We start from the raw sequence: 24161 nt of genomic DNA on the forward strand, positions 1-24161 counted from the left end.
AAATTTTTCTGGCAACCAGTTCCAATAAAAGAGATATTCATAATCAGGTCGTAACGCAAATGAAATTTCTGGTGTATTTGTTATTTATGGAAGATAGTAATAAAGACTCTAGTTAAAGGTGAAATTTGTAAATGTTAGGTGTTAGCCTACTTTGATAATGGCTTGACTGTTAATAGTCATTGAAAAAATTAAAGGCTAATTTGTAACAAACGATGTTTGTTAATTATTTTCTTTGACTAACATTTCCTATTTCGCAATAGCCTAATCACAAAATGTTTACAAGCGAATTACAAACTTTAGCTAGCTTCAAATAGTTAATTTTAACACTTGCGTGCAGGGGCGTAGTCAGGAGGCAATTGCCTCTGTCCCGAAATATTTTTATATAACCACCGACTAACAGACTTTTAAGCTAGGCTATTGGCCAATAAATGTTTATATAGCCTACTGTCTGTGTCAGTTACATTTTTTTTGGTTGAAATGACAAAAATGTCATTTCTGTAGGGTGGCAATTGACAAGTGGATCGATAGCCGTTTCATTGTATCTTTGTCAGTATGGAAACTTGTGCCACTTTTACAGTGTATATACAACTTGCATATTTTGACCATGTATTGTTCCTGGCCAATAAACTATTGATTGATTGAGTGTCAGTCAGGTCTCGCAATGATGCAAATAAACAAAACAGTTGTTTTGTTTTTATGCAACTTAAATAAACCTTTTAACCTCTGTTGCAGCATCATTTGACAGAGTTTTACTATTGATTTGGGCTGAAAGTACTCTCAGAATGCGCAATTTTAAGACATTTTCTTCAAACTTTTCCGGAGAGTTACCCCAGACTCCCCACCGACATGTCCAGTAATTCTTATTTTCCCCACACCCTCTCCCCCCAAAAAAAACTGTGCTGACGACGTCAAAGCTAGCGTGCATATTTCTCCATCAGTAATAATTCACTATGGCATCAGTGGTTGTTTGAAATACTCGTCTCTATGGCTGTAAGGGTGGTAGCATGTTGTTTATTATCGTCATTTTGTTATGTTTTGCTTAAAACTATGGACACCGTCAAGTAATAATTTCAATGCAGCCAATCATATGACATGTACGCATCTGATCCCCGAGTTCTAGAATAACAATTTGAAATTTAAAACAAAGTTTGTATTCTCCACACTTATGTAGCCTACCTCAGGTTAACTACTGAGCTAAATACTGGCCAAAACAATAAGCTTTATCCAAAGGAAAGTCCCTTTTTTGTGTAGACCAAGTAGGTCTACAGTTCAGTTGTTTTTATTTCTGACCATCACAGCTAAAACAGTAACATGTCAACATAGCAAAGGTCGAAAAAAAGGTAGAAGCGACAGCAGTTAGTGATAGAAATCTGTAAGTGGGGTCACCATACTTTTCTATTGTATTTTCAAAGTAGCCTACATTTCAGATATGACAAAAAAAAATTGATACCGCTTTTTAAGCTCGGCTTTTTGATACCATGCTTTTGTTCGATTGCGCTTGATCATGAATCTGCTTTTGATTTAGTTTTTAGCTCGCCAGTTGCATAATTGTTGTTCTCAAGTCGACAGTTAGGCTAAAGGCTAGCCTACATATTTTTATTTGTGTCGCGTTTCCCACGATTATTATAACATGCTAGAAATGCAGACCGTTCATGGTCAATGATTGAGTGCACTTGCTGCATAACTTTATTAGATTACAGCACACATACCGTAGCAAATGTAGACGAAAATTGGGGGTTTACCAGAGTTTCAACAAAGAAAGCATTTTAAGATAAAATCTGAAAATGAGCATTGCAAAAGTTGAGGTCTAAGAAGCACCTAATTTGGAAAGAAGACCTCTTGACACCTAAACAATTTTGACGATTTTTGCTTTGTTTTGGTGGCTATTTGTGTATTTTATGGCCCTCTACTGGTTTACTGGCAAAAACGCACACTTTGTATTTGACAAAATATAGCAAATTAAAACTACCTTTCTGTAAACGTTGAAGTTCGTCTCGCCTAGTCCTATAATATAAGAATCGTTTCAAAATTGCAAAGCATCCACAACCGGTTCGATTCACTCATGCAAGAAAAATAACTTTCGTCTCAACGTTGTGACGTCATGGTTTGTGAAACCATGTGGAATCAGGCTGAATCAAGCCAACCGCCCTTGATTTTGTGCAACACGCAAAAGAGCTTCATAACGATTGTTTAAAATTGTATCAATTAGGCGTGAAAAGATTAGGAAGCAACTCATTTTAAGTTTAAGTTTGTCAGAAATATCATTTATTATGTTTGCTTTGCGAAGTATTTCTGTTCTACTGATAATACTCGCTCTTGAAAGATTATGTTACGGAAACAAAAGTAAGGGAAATTCAATTATCAGTTAATGTTTTGAAATACAAATTAACGATATTGAATAGCATAGCAATAGTTGATTATTTTCAAAAGTTTGCTGTAGCATCTCCAACAGAAGATATTTCAATTAAATTATTTCATACAAAGTCGCTTATGTCTGCCATTTTGGAACCTAGTTATTTAGGAATTTTACTTCAAGGAGATGCGAAACTACATCCGCTTTTGGCTTATCCGACACACTAGAACAGTGGTTCCCAACCTGGGGTTCGCGCAGTGCAGGATTAAGGTGGATGCTATTGATGCTGCAGCATTAGGCCCATTCCTGAAATAGGCCCAGACGAAAACAGACGTGAATTTTCCGGACGCTGAACAGTTTTCCTTTGCTTAATTAACCCACAAATAATTCTTATTATGAAATTTGTAGTCCGACTTTCGCACGCCTAGGCACAGTGTTACGCCTAGGCACGTAAGATAAAGCAAGATTTTGGCATAGACTACTTATTTAAGATGAAAAATTATAACACTTTTCGAGCTGTTTCAGGGCCCTTCATTACTTCAGCCGCAGATAAGATGCACGGCTTTATTAACTCTTCCCCAATCGTGTATGCTTTTTTTGGTTTTAACTATTCGTAGAGAAACTAGATAGGATTCATGAAGAAAGGATTTTTCGGTAGTCGTCATCTTTTCATTTGCTTTTTTTAATCGTTCATATCAGAGAATATTCGTCCAAAATATTCAAGTGGCTTGCCTTCAAGATTGTTGTGCTTTGAATGAAAGTGACGAACAACTTTAGAAGGTTTCATAACGTCATTTGGCAGAATTTGGGAGCACACCAAACATTAGGGCCGTGACGATTGTTCACTATTGCGATTGCGAATTCGAGCGCTCCTGAAGACCAGGCCAAGCAAGATGAACCTGATGAGGAAAGAGAGGATAAAGAGCGGGAAAGTTCAGCGGAGAGAGCAGAGGTGAAAGGAGACGCTATCACTGGCGAAGCACTGGCGCAAACGCTGGAGGATATCACCAATGATTTAGGACAGTGGGGTAAAATCAACGCTGACACTCGAGAATATTGGGCCAAGAAAGATTCAAAACACTGCCAACACACTGAATCGATGTTTGAAGAGAGCGCCAGACAATACCTAGGTGAATCATTCCAACGTCGATGCACTAAGACCTTCTTCGTGCGTACGCATCCGCTCAATGGTGAAAAATCCTATAAACAATGGTTGTGCTACTCGCCTTCGACCGGGAAGGTGTTCTGCTTTGCATGCAAGTTGTTCGGTGGTAATGCTGTTCAAGCAACCAAGTTCGTATCCGGCGGTTTCGACAATTGGAGGTCAGGCGAATCCAGAATAAAAATGCATGAAAGCAGCGATGGTCATCGCAAGGCTATGTTGTCTTTTGGGAGCCGACAGAGGGAGGCCGGTCGTGTTGACTACCTAGCCGCTAAACAGGTCGAGGAAGAGCGGTGTTACTGGCGCCAGATTGTAAAGCGGCTCATCGACGTTCTGATATTCCTAGCTAAGCGTGGCCTTGCTATAAGGGGCGCGGATGAGATCATAGGTTCCCCTCATAATGGTAACTACCTTGGCATCATTGAGTTGTTGGCGGAGTACGATACTCTGCTGGCTAGCCATATTAGAAAATATGCGAACCGCGGGAAAGGTCACATTTCTTATTTGTCATCCACAATTTGCGAGGAGCTGGTGCAGCTCATGGGACAAAAGGTGCAGGACACCATCCTGAAAGAAGCCAAGAAGGCGAAGTATTTCTCTGTCTCGATTGACTCTACACCTGACGTATCACACCTCGACCAGCTAACGATTGTTATTCGATATGTTCTGCCGTTGGGTCCAGTTGAACGGTTCCTGACATTCTTGCCTATGATGAGACACACCGCTACGCACATGGCTAGCATACTTCTGAACTTTCTGAAGGAAAATGGCTTGGATGTTACTAACTGCAGAGGCCAGTCGTATGACAATGCGTCAAACATGTCAGGACGGTACAACGGTGTCCATGCAATTGTGAAGCGAGAATGTAAATATGCTGCTTTTATTCCATGCTGCAACCACAGTTTAAACCTGGTAGGAGACCAGGTTGTTAATAGCTGCGCTGGCTGTACCAGGTTTTTTCATTTTGTCAATGGACTATACGTTTTCCTGTCTGAATCGACATATCGCTGGCAGAAACTGAAGAATCGCTGCACATTAACGCTCAAAGGTTTGTCTGGAACCCGATGGTGTGAACGTGCAGATGCTGTCAAAGCGCTAGTAGAAGGGTGGAAGAGCATTCAAGAAGTCCTGGATGAGCTTGCGGCAGATAAGGAGCAGAAGGCCGATACGAGAAACCAGGCCGACGGATTTTCGCGCAGGATGGACGAACTTGAGACAGCAGTTATGGCGACTGCCTGGAACGATATCCTATGCCGTCTCAACAGTACGAGCATTAGCCTCCAAGACCCTACAGTCAGTCTGAATACGGCAACTAGTTTATTGGCATCACTGGTCGACACGATTCAATTTGCACGGGACAGATTTGACGTGTATGAGCAGATGGCGATCGAAAAGGTTCCTCACGGCGAATACAAGGCTGAAGAACGTCGAGGCCGTAAGCGAAAGCGAATGCCTGATGAAGGAGCTGCAAACGAAGAAAACCTCACCCCTAGGGAAACATTCAAAACCCATATATATCTGGTCATGATCGACAGACTGTTAGCTGAACTGGAAAAACGAATGAAGGCGTATGAGGATATATCTACAACATTCGGATTTCTTTCGGAGCTAACGTCATTGAGCATAAAGCAGATCGAGAATAAAGCTCAAAATCTCGTTTCCTCGTATCCAGATGACTTGGAAGACACGCTGGTGGCTGAGCTCATACAGTTTGCTGCATTTATGCGCACCCAGAAATCGGTGAGTGTGAACGAGTCAGCAGAGCTTACCATGTACAAGCTTTTGTCGTCGTTGAACCTTTCTCAAACATTTCCAAACGTCGAGATTGCTTTGCGCATCTATCTGTGCTTGATGGTGTCTAATGCCTCCGGCGAGCGGAGCTTCTCAAAACTGGGAATAGTCAAAGGAGAGCTGCGGTCCTCGATGAGGGAGGAAAGGCTAAACATGCTGGCGCTTATGAGCATTGAACATGAGGTGCTGAGCAGCCTTGACATGATCGAAGATTTCGCGCTTGCTAAGGCTCGAAAAACAGTAGTATAAGTAAGCAGCACTAGCGCAGCATTGACAATATGCCAACGTTAAGTTGATCTGGATTAGCCTTTTCTTCATTAACTCCGCTTTTCAGGCAATATTGGTATTGAATTGTGTTGGTGTTACATAGCCTGATGTTACTCTCGAGTTTTTACGATAACACGTCGTTATTATTGTTCATGTTCATTAAAATTTGGCTGACTGCGTCGAAAGCAATAAAGGCTCTTTGGTCGGTCTGATTACGCGTGTACGGTGGAGTCAGAGTGTCGAATGCATATGTACCAATGCCTAGAAAAAATAGGCCTGTTTTTGCGCTGCAGCATCAGGCCCAGTTTCGTCTTAATCCGGCCCTGGGTTCGCGGACCCTTTGGGGGTCCGTGAGAAAGCATTTGGGGGTCCGTGATTACCGTGATGAATTTTGGGAAAAAAAGAAAGAAAAGCGATCTTTTTACTTTCATTTATCTGTTTAAATGCAAATGTGTCAAGTACACCGTACTTTTAAAGCGCTCTGTCAAGAAGTAGGGTCAGATTACGAAGTACTTTTGTATCATTTTGAGGTAGGCTACGTTGGTTACCGTATCTAGAGAAGTTTTAAAACGACTGCAGCAGCTAAAAAATGAGGTATCAACTCTTTTGAAAGCAACAAGAAGTCCCCTCTCAAAATTGTTTGAGAGTAAAATTGTTCTATACGGCATGGCCTACTTAGCCGATATTTTCGGTCATATTAACAATGTTAATCGTGGCATTCAAGGACCAGGTGTGACAATAATTGATGCAGCTGAAAAACTGAAGGCGTTTTTAGCCAAGTTGAAAACGCAGATTGGAAGCAGGTAATTACGCTAACTTTCCAATGTTAGAAGATCTTATCTTGATAGATGAAACTCAAAGAGAATGTACTCTTTTGATCTCAATGAGAGAAAAATTTTGCGCACACTTGAAACCCTGCAAATCTCATTTCAACGTTATTTTAATTTAGAACACCTGCCGAACGAAGTGGAAACATGGATTCGAAATCCTTTCTTTTTGACTTAAACAACATTAGCGATGACGATCTCAGTAAAGATGACCTAATTGATTTGAGATTAAAAGAGTTGTTACGCATTGAATTTCATTCAAAAACTGTGGAAGAATTTTGGTGCTCACAACTGCAAACCTACCCATTCTTGGCAAAGCAAGCAATTATTGTTTTGTTACAAGGAAGCTACACCGTTATGGTTAGCGAATCGCAACTGCTCGCTGTACTAGTGAGTGCTCAGCCTTGTGCTGATAGCCGGGAAGAACGCCCCTTTCTTCACAATTCTCAGCTCTTGTTACAATAAAAACTAAAGATCGAAATCGCCTGGACGTTGAAGATGACATGCGTGTTGCATTGTCAAAAACTCAACCACAGTTCAGCCGTTTAGTTCAGGTAAGGCAACAACAACCCTCTCATTAAATTTGCTTACGTTGAAAAAGTTTCGGCATGGCACTTTGGGTCACCTTAATATTCAAATACTGCTGGCATTTCTTGAACAATTCAATCATTTTCTTATTTGAGCAACTGTTTAACCTGATATTTGCCGCAGGAGTTATAGCGGCAATACAATATGACACAGTACAGTAGTTGAGGCAAAATTTAGGTAGGGGTCCGCAGAATTAATAGTTTGTTTAAAGGGGTCCGTGACAACCAAAAGGTTGGGAACCACTGCACTAGAAGGATTACATTGTTTTCTGCTTTGCAAAATATGGTACTTTCACTAAGAACAAGGACCAAGTATTTAAAACTACATTTCAACATCTGTGCAAGCTGATTATCATGAGATTGCGATAACTCATCAACTAAAAGTGAATACAATTAATTACTTTTATGGAAAATCAGAAGATGGATTTGGGTCAAAAGTCCCGAACATGACTATTTTGTGACAACTTAAAGTACCCTTTTTTTAAATACCTGTTTAAGTGAAAAGAGAGGGATGTGCAGTTTTGTGTCATTTTGTGCATAAAATACTGTAATGATTGGCTTTGATTTATGTTATGCTTAGCCTAGCAAAAATAGCTTAAGGTTGCACTTTCTCAGCCACGCTAATGGCACAATTTATTTATTTTTTTTAATAATTTAATGCCGAACCCAATTTTGTGTTCTTGGAACGTTATTTGCTTTCACTATCAAATTTCGTTAATGGATAGAAATCATAATGGGTAACGTTAATGACACATTTTGATTCCAACTTTGAAACACAATGAATAAACAAAGAAATTTTTCAACAATTTTGCAGCTTTTTTTAATCGAAAAATAAGCTAAACATGCACATTAATGTCTATAATAAACGTAGATTATAAAATTGTTTTGTGGTAGAAATTACTTTATGTTCTATTTGCATTCTAAAAGCAAATCTTGGTAATAGACTTGCGCCTAAAAACCATTATAAAGGCCCTGTGGCCCAGTTTTAGTGTCACCTGATGACAATGTTTATTACATAATCTTAATTCTGTATCTATTAATTAACATTTTTCGTTGATAGTATATGGTTTTAATCAGGTATTTAATGAGCAGCTTCCCTATGAAACTCATTTCAAATTGAAATCAACATAATATGAAAATATACTTCAAAACAAAGCATTTTGAAACAGTTTCTTTTGAGACACTGGCCACAATTTTAATATCAATGTCACAAATACCAACAAAAAGGGAACCACGTTTATTGATTACTATGAACAGTGCCGGATTAACCATTAGGCAAAGTAGGCACGTGCCTACAAGGCCAGTCAAAAATCCAGGCCACTTTAAAAAAATTTAGTCATGTTTTCAAAATAATTATTTTTTAAATTAATAAGTAGGCCTATTCATCTTAATAGCTCTGTTATTCCAGATGAATGAAAGGTTGCAAAAACCGTAATTTCGCAAAAATTTTCCATAGACTAGTTTTATTGTGCAATTGAAGCTGTGACAAGTGAACTGTTTCTTATCGAACGTTTTATGCTTCTAAGAAGGAAAAAATTAAGTTGTTAGTTGATTATTGATATGAACTTTCTAGCCTAATGTTGTGATTTAGCGCAGGGTGGTCTAACCCAAACGCAATGCAAAAATCGTAATTTCGCAAAAATGGCAAAAATTTTCCATAGACTAGTTTTATGGTGCAATTGAAGCTGTGACTTGTGAACCGTTTCTTATCGGACGTTTTATGCTTCTAAGAAGACAAAATGTAAGTTGTTAGTTGATTATTGATATGAACTTTCTAGTCTAATGTGATTTAGAGCAGGGTGGTCTAACCCAAACGCGGTCACATGCGGCCCGCGGACATATTTTGTGCTGCCCACAGAGCACTATTGATGCACAAGAAACCATTGGGTACCACAAGTTTCAAAGTGCTCTCCAAGAAACCTCTGGGGATGCTACTCAGAATGGCAGCACACGAAATGAAGCAGGTGCATTGGCCAAACACATGAACACCCTTGAAGTTGCCCTATTGTGCATACTTTGGAACAATATTTATATTTTGTAGCGCTTCAATACTAGTAGCAAGTTGCTTCAAAGTTCCACTATAGAACTGACACTAGCCATTGGTCTGCTGAAGCTTGGATAAATTCTTGGATGAGTGCAGAGAGAATTTTGACTGTTATGAGCAGCAGGCACGTGATCGCTGTGGCAGCAGCATATATAAATCTGAAAGTCGGCAAGCACCAAAGCGGCAGAAGCATGTCAGTGATGGAGCTGCTACAGGTGATGTGGAAGAAATGTCGGGCCAGCAAAAATTTACAATCAACACGTTTTATGTGATCATGGACCAACTGAAGAGTGCACCACAGAAACGTATCGATGCATATTCCATGGTGCTGCAGAGGTTTGGAGTTTTGACTGAGTACGACTCCATGTCTGTTGAAGACATCGATGTTGCTGTTGCAGGTCTGGTTGGTGTGTATTCAAAGGACCTGTCTTCCGACTTCCCATCAGAATTTCCTCAGTTTACAGTATGTGCTGGTATATAGAGCAAAGACGCGATGAAACAACAGCAACAGGAAGTGCCCAGAAGATGTTTAAAATGCTGCACACTACTGGTGGTTATAATGCATTTCCGAACACTGAAATAGCACTTAGAATGTACTTGTCTCTAATGGCTACGAATTGCTCGGGGGAACGATCGTTTTCACAACTGAAACGAATTAAAAACGTTAAACGATCAACAACGTCTTAGTACACTGACACTTTTGTGTATTGAAAGCGATCTACCTACTCCGTAAGATTGACCTCCAAAAACTAGTTAACGAGTTTTCAATCGCAAAAACGCGCAAAGGTGCTATTTAATTAGGCATATGACCAAGTTTTTGCACGGTACCCTGTGTTATAGTTGCAACAACGATCTTTGTGACAATGATTTGGCAACACTGATAATTCTAATTTTTTAGTTGGCAACCCTGATTTTCGGGCCACTTATAAAATGTGCCTACAGGCCAGCAGACTCTTAATCCGGCACTGACTATGAACATACTATAGTGTAGTTTAAAGCAATTTTAGAGGGGTCATTTCTTTGTAAAGACAACAATTTGAAAAAAAAAGCTACATTGTAAGTTGCTGCTTTTCAGAACAATAATTTGCCTTAGAAAATCGTTTCAAACTTTGCCTACAATGTGTAGGTAGCTGGGATTCTTTGTAATGAGAATGTTTACATAACATATCGTTTATTATCGTCATTTCCTTATGTTTTGTTAAAACTATGGTAACCACCTAGTAATATCTTCATGCATCCTATCAAATGTCATGTAGGCATCTGGTCCCCGGGTACCAGAATAACAATTTAAAACATTCCACATTGATGTACCTAAAAATTTGCAACTGAGTTTCATGAGTCAAACAATCCATCTAATGGAAAGTCCCTTTTTTGTGTGAGCTAAATACAGTCTGTGTTGTAACCATATATGTTCCCCATATCTTTCTATTGTATTGCATTTTCAAAGTAGGTCTACATTCCAGATAAAACAAAGCTTTTCTGTAAAGTAAAGTTGATATTGTCCTTTAAACTCGGCTGCTTGACACCATGCTTTTATTTAATTTGCCCTTGATCAAGTGTTTGTTTTTGATTTTAGGCTTGAATTAGCTCATTAGGCTACATAGTTGTTGCTCATAGACAAATCACATATTGTTATTCATTACATCATTTTGTGCCACATTTTGACGCTTTTGGTAACATACTATAAATTTACCTTAGATCTAGATGGTCAAGGATGGAGTGTAGCCTATTTGCTGCATAATTTTATTGACAGCAGCGGATATAGACAAAAGGGGGAGACACCAGGAATCTCAACTAAGCAAAAGTTTTAAGAGAAAATGAACCGTGAAAAGTTGAAGTCTGAAAAAGCAACTAATAACATTATAATAATAATATATACTAATTATAGGACATAATAATATATAATAGTAATAATAATAATACAATCATACTGTTAATAATCACAATTATAAAATTAATAATGATAATAATAATAATAGAAATAATAATGATAGTTTCAATTATAATAATATAACAAGAATTATAATAATAACAATAGTTATGCTATAACTAATCATAAATATAATGTAGCCCACATAATTTGAGCATTCGTTTTAATATGCGTAGGTAACTGTGGAGTTCGAATATCTGTTAACTCAAGAATAGTTGGAGGCGAGGAGTCTTCTGCCGGCAAATGGCCGTGGCAGGTTTTGTTTCAAATTATTCTGGAAACTGGATATAGAGCAAGTGTGTGCGGGGGAACATTAATTGCCAACCGATGGATAGTCACGGCTGCGCATTGCACGCATGAGTAAGTAAAAAGGATAATTAAACATAATTTTATTTGACCTTAAGAAAACTAATTTTTTTCCTGACAAAGTAAAGAGATCGAAGCCAGGCAACAAAAGTTTTCGTTTTTAGGAAAGGTAACTTTGCTTTTGAATATCATTGTTTTAAAAACTCACAAGCCACAGTAATGCAGTAATTTTTATTATTTATTAGTTTTAAATTTATGAAAACACCTGTGAAAAGGGTAAGAGATCATGTACATGAATATGACGTTTGATTTCTCCCTGTGTTATTTCTAGTCCGATTGTGTACTTCAAGCGCATGGCGCAACAAAACTGCTTCGATTGTGAAACCAAATGACAAAAAAATGTTGCTTTAAAATAAAACAACGCTTCTTTTCAATTGCTATTGGATCAAATTACCATGTTTTGATTTAGTGGAAAGTTTTAAATCAATGTGTCGAACGGAAAGAAACAAGGGGGTAGCCAGCACTAAATTTCGGGAGGGGAGAGGGAAATAAGTATTTTTTGCAAATGACCACCGGCTGCAAGTCACCGAAGGCGGGGCATCTATGCAAGGAAGTCTGAAGAGCCTCTGCAAGCAATTTATTAAAATTGTGCATTCTGAAAGTACTTTCAACCTAAAATGATAATAAAACTTTGTTAACTGATTTTGTAATAGAGTGTGAATTTTTATTTAAAATATTTCAGTGGGTGGGCGAGGGCAATTGTCTTCCTTGACTACACCCCTGAAAGAAAACATGTCATCTGCTAGAAACAAAACTTGATTAGAAAACTTGCTGATCATTAGCCTAACACCGATAAAATATTCATCACTAAATCAAGCAAGAATTCATTTATCATAACAACATATTGTTGGCAATTTTGCATGCTTCTGAAACTTTGAATTGTTGCAGCAGATCTTGTTCCCTTGGCTGGCCATTTCAAGATAATCTAGTAATCTACCTATTGTATTCATCAGAAAATTACTTCATCCACCAAGTTTTAGTGTTTAAAATTTGTACATGACATTTTTTGTTTGCGGGTTGATCCTAGGTTAAACCACTCTATCTTGATTTTAGCAATTTCTTCATTTAGGCTTTTGACCTAATTGTTTGTCAATTGATCAGATGAGAAAAAATAAATTTTTCCTTTGCCTGGTTAAGAATAGTAGGCTATGGTTAGCTTTTTTTTTGCGAGCTCTATAAAGTATAAACATGTGGCAGCAGTGGCCGAGTGGTTAGCGCGTTGGATCGCAGTCGAGAGCCTGCATGTTCGACTTCAGCCACCCGCATTTGCTGTTGTTACTCTGGGCAAGAAACTTTACAATAATTGCCTCTACTCAGTGATCGATTTCGAGTAATGGGTAGTACCAAATTTAAGTCATAAGTACAGTAAACCAGAAACAGAGTAAACAATAAAACAAAACAAAATAGCCCACAGCTGTTTGCGCAGTTTCAGCCACAAAAAGAAATTACTGTTGGCCTGTAATCCCTGTATTACAGCTCCACAGGCCACACTGGTCAGTAGGCCTAAGTATAGGCTATGTGAGTTTACGAGAAATTAATAATTATTCATAAATAATTAAGTTATTCAAAGTTCTAGACTCTGCCTTGACTCGAATAGACGTCTTCCGTTACAGAGTTTGGAATGCAAATAAATAATTGTTTTTAATTATTTAGGAGAACTGCACCTAAGCTCCATATGTTTTTGGGGACTTTTAAGTACCTTGTTTCTGAAGATGCTACCAGAAAGGAATTCCCAGTGGCCAAAATTATACAGCATCCAGGTGAGTGATTTTAAACTAAGCATCCGGAATTTAATACAATTCTAAATTATAATCATTGGAGCCTAATTGATGAAATTTCTTTAATACCTATACTGACAAAATTTATTGATGACTAGCCTACTTGACGACTTTAGTGGTTCAGTCCATTTATTTAAGAAATATCGTAATTGTGAAGGAATAACCTGTAGGGTACCCTGTGTTTACATTCAACAGTATATATAGCACGATTCCTTTAAAATTTGAAGAAATACTTGAAAAAAGCAAACAGTTTGCTAGATTTGTTTTAAATATTAAATAGTAAACTACAATTACAGCTATTACAACTACACAATTACAATTACAACTACAATTACAACGACAATTACGTAAAAACTCTATTGAAGATAAAAATTACAAATGTTTGTCACAATTGCGTTGTTGTTTGTATTAGGCTACAACCTCGATTTTTGGGTTGGCTGCATAGCCGAGTGGTGAGAGCCCTGGGACAGCAATCGAAAGAGCGCCGGTTCGACACCGCTCAAGAGCATGCGGCTGTGTCTTTGGCAGGACACTTAAAGACATGCCTGAAGGTGGACACGAAGATTGGCTTCCTTGCCTTCCCGTCCACTTAATTTAAATCTTCAACCACCTGGTGTAAGCCTGGATACAAAAAACAAAACCTCGATTTTGTGAAGCATTTTGCGTTTCCTTGAAATGAAAAGCTTGATCAGTTTGTCTAAAGCACACAACTCTTTTGTTGGACCACCATGACTGTTAGCTTCTATCTTTAGGCAACACGTGCTGTTATTGGGTTTCTTAAATTTTCAGATTATGATGACGACACCATTGCAAACGACATCAGTCTCCTGCTGCTTGGAGGTACAGTGACTTTCACGGATTATATTCTTCCAGCGTGTCTGCCGTCACAAGGAGTAAAGGTTGAAGTAGATTTAGATTGCTGGATTTCTGGATGGGGAAACACTGAAGGTAACTGGGTGTGATGGTAGCCACTTTAACAAGTCGAAATTCTGCCACTAAACTTGACTAGAATGAAATCGCCAACCAATCACAAGCTACGGTTTAAGTGACGTAAAAAATGGCGAAAAGAAGATGATCCAAAGTAAATTATATGATGGATTCTCTGTCAGCTGATTGGCTTAGGGGCTAGAAAGTAGTAATTTCCATGACATAGATTCGATTACCACTTCTACCATTATGCTCCTTCTATTTCATCTGTCATCATCATCATCATCATTAAGTTCCTTCCTCTCTTCGAGGGTTGGAGGCAATGATGCGCCAAGTTTCTCTGTTGTGAGATTCTTTTACTGCAGTATTGTAATTAAGTCCTGACCAGTCTTCAATATCATTAGTACAAATTCTTGGAGGTCTGCCTCTATTTCGTTTGCCGTTCACTTTTCCTTCTAGTAGTTGTTGTAACGTACGAACACGCACACAGAGTGACGGTAATGTATTCAACTGTCGACGACAACGACAGCGACGACAACGAACAAGCAGAAGGTCAAACGAAGAAGAAGGTTGCTGTGACAACACAGCAAAACAACGATTAGCAAACAAAACTTACGAATTAGGCCTAATGCGGAATTACAGATGACGAATTATAGGCCTAATGAATTCTTACCGACTATTTTGTGGCGCACGGAACAGCACAGGGAGAAACCCAACAATTGAAAATTCTACCGTTGTAGATCGAAACTGAACATATAAACAGTAAACAGTAAAAAATATTATGCTATAAATTTCACATCATAGGTGAGTCCCGTACTTGATTTAAACATCGGGAAATAAGACGGGGTACTTATTACACTTAACCATTGACACTAAAATTCACATTGGCCTAGCCTATCACAAAGGTTGCAGTAGGATGTTAAGCTTACCGTGAACTGTGATAATCACTGATTTGGCCACATAGGCCAACGGCAACGACAGATGAAATTGCTGCACAGAGTTCAACTATGCTTCAACCACACAGTACATTAACGCAGTAGGCTAACTCTTATTCAACTAAAAAACAGCAGCACCGTTAAATAGCTAGAATTAACTACCAGTCGCTAACTATAGTTGCTGTAAACGTTAAGCTGACCTTTACATGTAGCCTACTGCCACTTAACAAAACTCAAAGCACAAAGAAACGTAGTAACGAACGCAAAGGCGCAAATGTAATTATGACGTAACGATCACACCTCGAGGTGAGACAGCAGGGGTTGCCAGGTGCTACTTAGGGAATCCGAATTTAGTTTTTAAACATAGAAAAGGAGGCGGACAAATACGACGTAACACCCCCACACAAAAATAGGAACTGAGTGAACATTTTTTACGATCAAACTAAGTCGTGTTTGGAACGATATGTTTCACAATCCAATCAGCCTTCAAGAGGACCCTCATGAACAAAGGGTTGCAAAATGCAGTCACTTATTACAATTAAAGGCAAATTTCGAAGCAGGTAGTGTGTTTTTCACTATTCTCAACAAGAAATGTTTGTTTTTGGCTTTATTAGCCAACAGAAATTTGTTCAATAGTTCATAATACACATTGATCAATGCCTTTAACCCGGCGACAGGTAAACAGTCCATTTTGTTCTGCATTAAGCAGTTTCCAAAATCAAGCACAGTTTCGAAATTGGTCTCTTGACCACATTGTATCGAGTTTTCACCGAAACTGTGCGTACAGTCCCTTTATTGTCTGGGTATGTGTCAACCACTCGCCCCAACAGCCACTTCGAACGAGGTTGGGAATCGTCGACGAGGAGGACAACATCATCTTTTTCAAAGTTCTTCTCTCTTTGAAACCACTTCTGTCTCTGAATGATGAATGGGAGGAACTCACGGGTCCAGCGCAACCAAAATTGATTGGCTAGGTATTGCACCTGGGCCCAGCGGCGTCGAACATAACAGTCTTTTCTATCAAACAGTCCAGGGGGCAGGTTTGGTGCTTCTCTCAACAGCAATAGGTGATTGGGAGACAACGGCACATCATCTTGTGGGTCAAAGGTGATAGGAACGATGGGTCGCGAATTTATGATTGACTCCACTTCGACCATCAAAGTAACGAGAGCTTCATCTGAAACGGTTTGCTCCTTCATCAGAGCAGTTAGGATCCTTCGAATGGAACGGATCATGCGCTCCCATGCTCCACCGAAGTGAGAGCCGGTTGGCGGATTCCAATGCCAGGTCACATTTTGTTGGCACAGATACTCATTAATCTTCTGTTGGTTCCACAGTTGTAAGGACTCACGCAATATTCTTTCAGCACCGACAAAATTCGATCCGTTGTCGCTATAAATGTCGGTTGGGAGACCTCGACGACCGATGAATCGTCGAAGGGCATCAATAAACGAGTCGGTAGACATGGTGTGGGTAATTTCAATGTGGATAGCTCTTATTGACATACACGTGAATACGCAGCCATAACGTTTGAGTGAACTGCGGCCTTGCTTCACCATAAAGGGTCCAAAATAGTCGACACCGACATGAGAAAACGGAGGCTTATCGGGTTGGAGTCTTCCAGATGGCAAATCAGCCATAAATTGTTTGCCAACTTGTGCATTCCTTTTTTTACAGAGCAAGCACTTCCCAAGGACACGTCTAACGGCGACGCCTCCCTTCAGAATCCAGTACGTTTGTCGAAGAGATGCCCATGTATGGGTCATGCCAGAATGGCCCACTTGAGCGTGGTGACTTGTAATCACAAGATCTGTAAGGTGAGAGTCAAAAGGTAACACGATCGGGTGCTTGGCATCTTCTTCGATTGGTGCTCGCTCCAAACGGCCGCCAACCCGAAGGACCCCATCAACCAATATAGGGTTCAATTTAACCATGGATCGTGAGAATGTCCTTTTAGTTAGCATGGCACCTCCAGATAATACGTTTAGCACCTGTCCAAAGCGACTTCTTTGCACATATTTAATCAGTTCCATTTCAGCGAACTTCAACTCACGGACTGTGATAGGAGACCGGGCAAGTGGGGCTTGGCAAAACGAAGGTCGAGTCTTCATCATGAGGAACCTTTTGTAACGCATCAACCATGCTGTTGCTTTCTTCAAGCGTATCAGCTTGGAATATCGATGAATCAATCGGTCAGTAGAACAAGAAGCTTCTGAAGCGGCACTCACGTAAACTTGTTGTTTCTTGACGGGCGCAAACTCTGCTGGAAGATCAGGTAGTTTTATTGGAGACTCTGGCCATCTTTCTTCGGCTTCCCACAAAAACGTTGGGCCAGACAACCAGAAGCTGGAGCTAATCAGCGTATTCGCATTCATACCACGGGACGCACAATCGGCAGGGTTTAACTTTGAAGGCACATGTCTCCATTTCGAAAGGTCTGTATTTTGTTCAATCGTGGACAATCGATTGGCAACAAATGTAGGGAATCTTTTCCTTGCATTACAAATACTTTGTAAGACAGCGCTCGAGTCTGTCCAAAATCTTGATGTGCAATTGGGTAGGTTCAATTCCTTTCTCACTATTTTATCTAACCTCACGGCCATAACAGCAGCAGTGAGTTCCAGCCTTGGAATGGAAACTGTTTTAAGTGGGGATAAACGGGACTTTCCCATCAGAAATGCACAGTGAATCCTTCCTTCATCATCAACAAGACGGAGGTAGGACACAGCTCCATATGCCACAGACGAGGCGTCGGCAAAATAGTGAAGTTCATGCTCCGTTACCACGCCAAAGTGGGGAGGTTTGAAACAGCGAGGCAAACGTACATCGTGAAGCTGGTGTAGCTGATTTATCCATTCATTCCAAATGTCCACTTCAGATGCCGAAATTGGGTCATCCCAACCGAGACCTTGCTTGCACAAATCTTGCAACAACAACTTTGGTTTCAAGGTTACTGGAGCAACAAACCCCAGGGGGTCATATAGCGAGCTCGTCGCAGACAAAATACCTCTGCGGGTCAGGGGTCTCTCAGGAAGTGACACGTTAAACCCAAACTCATCGGTGAACACGGTCCAATAGACGCCCAATATGTGTTCGTTAATGCTATCCTCATTAAAGGTGTGGTTCCTTAAACACTTAGAGCGTTCATTTTCCGGTATCAATTCCAAAACACCTTTGTCGTTCGACAGCCACTTGGTTAAGTGAAAGCCACCTTTGCTCAACAGCTGAGTGAGTTGTGACATCACTCGTATTCCTTCTTCCCGAGAGCTCACAGACACTAAGCAGTCATCAACATAAAAGTTATTTTTGACGATGTCTGGAATGCCTGGACAAAGAAGGCTACCAAAGTCCTGCGCCGCCTGTCTCCAGCAGAATCCAGCACAGCTGGGGGAGGATGTTGCTCCGAACAGGTGAACTAACATTTGGTGTGGGACCGGTTGTTTGTCCATATCTCCTCCAGGCCACCAGAGGAATCGTAGTGCATCGCTGTCTCGAGGCTCCACCTTAATTTGATGGAACATGGCCTCGATATCAGCAACCAAGGCGATTCTTTCCTTCCGAAAACGCATTAACACACCCACAAGATTGTTTACCAGGTCAGGACCTTGCATTAAGGCGTCATTGAGTGAAATGCCATGATGTTTTGCAGCGCAGTCGAACACCACTCGTAACTTGTCAGGCTTCCGAGGGTGTAAAACCGGGTGGTGCGGCAGATACCATGTGGTATTTACTGTTTGGATTTCCTCTGTTGGAATCTCTCGCGCATACCCCTTCGAAAGATAAGTTTCTATTACGTCAACATATTTTTTACACAGCTGCTCGTCTCTTGTCAAACGTCTTCGCAGGCTAAGTAAACGACGATGAGCCATCTGGCGGTTATCTGGTAGAGTCAAGGAACAGGGTCTCCAAGGTAACGGGAGTTGATATTTTCCATCAATCTGCTTGACTGATTTTGTCATCATGTCATATGCCATTCTATCTTCACGTGAGTTGGGCATGTCAAGTATTGATTTTTCATCACCAAAGTCCGTTTTCCACAAACACTCGATTTGTTGCTCGATGGCAATGTCTCTTGATTGAGCAAAGTTAACTTGATAAGAAGAAGAGGAAGTTGGTGACAGAGATGGGCCCAGCAAGGACCAACCCAACGGGGTTTTTATAGCGATTGGCTGATCGCGTGATCCCTTCCGTGAACGCTGAATGCAAAACACTTCTGGATTGTCGACACCGATCAACAGAGTCACACTTCCACCCTTCACACAGGGAAATTCCAGATCACCTAGATGGGGTAGTCCAGACAGTTCCTCTTGACTTGGAATGGCATTTGGAGTTGTAGGAATTTCATCAATTGACAGGACTCCAGACAGCTCAAACTTTCGTCTGTCATCTAGGGAGGACACAGACAAGCTTACAGATATTCCATCATATATTTTAGACGTGTTAGAAAGAGTCTGTAGTGAGATCTCTCTTTTATCCCCAGTGATATTCAAAACGTCTATTAATCTGTTAGCGCAAAAGGTTGCTGTAGAACCTTGATCGAGGAACGCGTAAGTCAAAACTTCATTGCCATTGTATCTAACCTTTACTGGCACAATGCACAGGTAGGCCTTGCAGACACCCACGTCTTTATCTTGCGGCCGCGGTTCCGTCACTGAACAAGAAAGAACTCCCCTTTGTTCTTCATCACTGCGTGGCTGAGATGAATTAGGTGGATTAGGGTTGTGGAGCAAAGTATGATGGAAACGTCTCTTGCACCCTTCAATGGTACATGTGCCGTCAACTTTACAGTCGCGAGTTTGATGCTTTGTGCTAGTCAGACACTTATAACATAAGTGTGCATCGTAAACCAGTTGTCTACGCTGTTTGTACATCATGTTTTTAAACTCGTCACAATCAACAAGCTTGTGCGACTTGCGTTTACAACATAGACAAGCATTACTGAAAGATGGTTTTGATACACCCTTGATCGGAGGAACGTCCGTGTTAAATGCTGATACTCGATCCTTCCGACTGGGTTTCTTTGCCAGGGTCTGGTGAGTTTCCTTCGCCTTATGAATCCTACTTCCATAGAGGGAGTTCTGGATCTCTGCTCGCATGCCAACAAATTCTGCAAGATCTCTGAATCCTGCTTCACGACTTGTGTTGTGCAGAACCATAACCGATCTCTCTGCCCATGCCTCTTGCATACGGAATGGCAACTTCTCAATCATTACCATCATTGTGTCCAGAGAGTTCAGTCCAGCAAACTCATTAATGTCATCCAGGGTTGAGAGACACACGTCCATGGCATTGGCTAGATCCTTTAAACCTTGAGGATCGTTATGCCCAACCTTTGGCATCCTCTTCAGTTTTTGCTCTGCTGCATTTGCGATGATATGAGGTTGGCCATACTCCAAGTACAACTTCTTCCTTGCCAGCTCATAGCCATCGGGTTTCTTCACAAGATGTTCTATTGAACGCTTTACGTCACTATGACAATGTTGTAACAAATAGACCAACTTCCTTTGATCGTTATGTACCAGCGGGACGATCTGTGTGTCAAACGTCCGAACAAAATTTTGGTAAGTTAAGGGGTCACCCTTAAATGAAAGTATTTCTGGTCGTGGTAAGAAACGTTCGTCACTATAAGAGAAATGTCTACTTGGTTGTTGGGGCTGCTGATAGGAGCACCCTGGTTGTTCACCGACATGGGACATAGGTTGGTAATCTGGTCCATACGAGTCACGTTTAATTGTTTTCGGTTGCCAAGCCAAACTTGGCGAACTAATATTTGCTTCAGGAGTCCAGTGTGCTGCAGGGACCGTAGAATTAGGCTTGTTAGCTTTAGCATCATGAATGCCATAAGGAGATGAAAGGACAGGAGAAGATGTCTCTTGAAATTGCACAGAGGGTCTCTTTGTCAAACGAGGGGAAACATTCGCCTTGCTGTTTGGTAGACCAGGTGACGTGAATCCAGTTTCATCGACAGTAACGTAAGATGGATCAGCGTCACTCATCGCCTCTGCCCGAGATTGCAATTCCAGTTGTAACATTTCAATTTTGTGGTCAGCTTGTCTGCTCTTCCTCTCAGCTTCTATCCGAGCTTCTTCTTTCTTCCTCTCAGCTTCTATCCGAGCTTCTTCTTTCTTCCTCTCAGCTTCTACCCGAGCTTCTTCTTTCTTCCTCTCTGCTTCTATCCGAGCTTCCTCTTGAATATGAAGCTTTTCCTGCTGAGCCAGCTTCAGTTGGATCAGTACTTCACGTTGCCTTGAGCTAGCCGTTGAGCGGGTGCTTCCAGAGCGTAGGCTCACGGAACGATGCGAGGAGCTAGACTTCTTGCAGGACGTAGATGGCCCCGGCAAGTTGGCAGTTCTTTCCAACCACTCCTTGCAACGAGTGTCAAACTCGACCTTATTTTTTTCCATTAGGGAGCGTTCGGTTTCCCTATCATCTCCAATCAGATTGACAACTTCCTGATATTTTCGGTTCACATCGGAACAGTAGGAGCGGAATACCTCCAACTTAGTACTAGGATGAAGCATTAGCTGCTCTCCATGCAGATAGGACTGCTGCAAATTTTTTGTGGCCCCATCGAACTCAGCTTGCTTGGCTGCAGACGCATCCTCGAGTGGACTACTGCCTTGGACGCTCATCATAAATAAACAAATGTAGAAACAATTAAGCTTACGGCAAACCTTCGGAACTTGAGTGCTGCAACTCCGAGGACTGTCCACAATAGTCGAAACGCTTCTATGTAACGTACGAACACGCACACAGAGTGACGGTAATGTATTCAACTGTCGACGACAACGACAGCGACGACAACGAACAAGCAGAAGGTCAAACGAAGAAGAAGGTTTCTGTGACAACACAGCAAAACAACGATTAGCAAACAAAACTTACGAATTAGGCCTAATGCGGAATTACAGATGACGAATTATAGGCCTAATGAATTCTTACCGACTATTTTGTGGCGCACGGAACAGCACAGGGAGAAACCCAACAATTGAAAATTCTACCGTTGTAGATCGAAACTGAACATATAAACAGTAAACAGTAAAAAATATTATGCTATAAATTTCACATCATAGGTGAGTCCCGTACTTGATTTAAACATCGGGAAATAAGACGGGGTACTTATTACACTTAACCATTGACACTAAAATTCACATTGGCCTAGCCTATCACAAAGGTTGCAGTAGGATGTTAAGCTTACCGTGAACTGTGATAATCACTGATTTGGCCACATAGGCCAACGGCAACGACAGATGAAATTGCTGCACAGAGTTCAACTATGCTTCAACCACACAGTACATTAACGCAGTAGGCTAACTCTTATTCAACTAAAAAACAGCAGCACCGTTAAATAGCTAGAATTAACTACCAGTCGCTAACTATAGTTGCTGTAAACGTTAAGCTGACCTTTACATGTAGCCTACTGCCACTTAACAAAACTCAAAGCACAAAGAAACGTAGTAACGAACGCAAAGGCGCAAATGTAATTATGACGTAACGATCACACCTCGAGGTGAGACAGCAGGGGTTGCCAGGTGCTACTTAGGGAATCCGAATTTAGTTTTTAAACATAGAAAAGGAGGCGGACAAATACGACGTAACAGTTGTCTTTGAATAGAATTATTGCGAATCATGTGGCCAAAATATTTCAATTTTCTTGATTTAATTGTTTGTAGAATTTCCATGTTGGTTTGTATTCTGGATAGTACATCTTTGTTTGTGATTTTATCCTTCCATGAAATTTTAAACATTCTTCTATAAATCCACATTTCAAATGCCTCAAGTCGTTTAACCATTTGTGATGGTTTCTGCATTGTAAAGTAACGTAGTCCATATATAGCATTTCATAATTCGTTATCGAGTGTTGATGTTAATTTTGCGTGTTGTTAATGCTTTTTCATTTTTACGAAGTTGTTTCTTGCTATTTCTATTCGTCTCAATATTTCCGTATCGCATCTGCCATTTTCAGTTATTGTGTGTCCCAGATAGGTAAATTTTTGACTTGATCGACCAGCATTCCATCAATACTTGGTACATTTTTTTTTCTTGTAATAATCATCGTTTTCGTCTTGTTTGTGTTGATTTTCATGTTATATTCCTTTCCAATATTGTTCACTTTTTCTATTATTGTTTGGAGAGCTTCTGCTGATTCCGCCAATAAAACAGTATCGTCTGCATGCCGTAGGTTGGATATATTTATACCTCCTATGTTAATACCCTCCATTCCATCAATCTGTCTGAAAATCGTTTCAGTATACAGGTTGAATAGACATGGAGATAGTATGGTGTACACTGTACATCCCTGGTGAACTCCACGTTTTATGTCCATTGCACCAGATAAACCATCTTCCATCTGCACAAACGCCTTTTGCGTCCAATATACAGTATATTAGCTATCAGTCGCAGATCTTTTCCATTTAAACCCATGTCAGTCAAACATTGCATCAACTTTTCGTGTTTAAACTCGGTCAAAGGCCTTTCATCTGTAACTACCAAATAAAGCTCAAAGCAAGAATTAACTCCCTGGCTGAGTGGTAGAAGGATCACAATTGGACAGTAACCTCTTATAACATGTTTTGATTAATTCGAGGTTTCAGTGGCAATAGCTGAATTTCTTCATATTAACGTGGCTTCCGGTTGTGGTCGATAAATGCTGGAATTTGACAAATGACTGACCTGACAACGTATTGTAGCTTATAACTTCAGAAGACATGTAAAAACGTGGACCTAGAGCTTTTAAATTTATTCTGTTTGCTTGTTTTTTTAGTAGGCTATATTATAAATTTTGCTGTTTAATTCTATTAATTTGTTGTTTATTATCTGTTACTGTTGCTATAAATCATTATGTAAACAAAATTATTTATGATATTATTCAAGTGTCAAACGAACTATTATGCTTGTCGTCATTGTTAGGGAATGTAGTTTTTTCAAAACTATAATTCAAAAAGTTTTGTTTTTACATCATTCGTAATTACGTCCTGGGTGCCTCAGTCGTCTCAAGATGTGTAAGTAAACCTCAGCGTTCAAGCTAATCCTGATTTTAGGTTAATTATATTTTTGATAAATTGGTTTAAAATTACAATTTGGGTGGAGACTCTGGAGAGGTAACATTTTTAAATCATAAACAGACATAACTCAACAACAACACTACATTTAACATTATAAAAAACTCAAAAAAAAAAAACAATAAGCCAACATTT

General features: G+C 40.2%; 1 protein-coding gene and 1 long non-coding RNA gene across 4 annotated transcripts in view; one reads left to right on the forward strand and one right to left on the reverse strand.

The window, feature by feature from the left end:
• The window catches only part of LOC145768425 (ovochymase-like), a 42260-nt gene that overhangs the window by 971 nt on the left and 17128 nt on the right, over positions 1-24161 (forward strand). The window contains exons 1-4 of one of the 2 annotated variants that reach the window (XM_082579926.1): positions 9983-10087; positions 11138-11321; positions 12981-13087; positions 13895-14053. In XM_082579926.1, coding sequence (XP_082436052.1) covers positions 13003-13087; positions 13895-14053 — 244 coding nt within the window. In that variant the 5' untranslated portion in view covers positions 9983-10087; positions 11138-11321; positions 12981-13002. Of the gene's footprint in view, positions 1-9982; positions 10088-11137; positions 11322-12980; positions 13088-13894; positions 14054-24161 lie in introns of those variants that run through there. The other variant, XM_082579918.1, reaches the window with a different exon arrangement.
• Positions 21721-22319, reverse strand: LOC145768451 (uncharacterized). 2 transcript variants are annotated; one of them, XR_014288940.1, is made up of 3 exons: positions 22163-22319; positions 21907-21980; positions 21721-21806 (listed from the first exon to the last, which is right to left on the reverse strand). It is a non-coding gene; the product is annotated as an uncharacterized LOC145768451 (long non-coding RNA). The 2 variants fall into 2 exon arrangements; XR_014288939.1 differs by having other exon boundaries at positions 21721-21980.

Source organism: Aplidium turbinatum, chromosome 1 (assembly GCF_918807975.1).
Source record: "Aplidium turbinatum chromosome 1, kaAplTurb1.1, whole genome shotgun sequence".
NCBI lineage: Eukaryota > Metazoa > Chordata > Ascidiacea > Aplousobranchia > Polyclinidae > Aplidium > Aplidium turbinatum.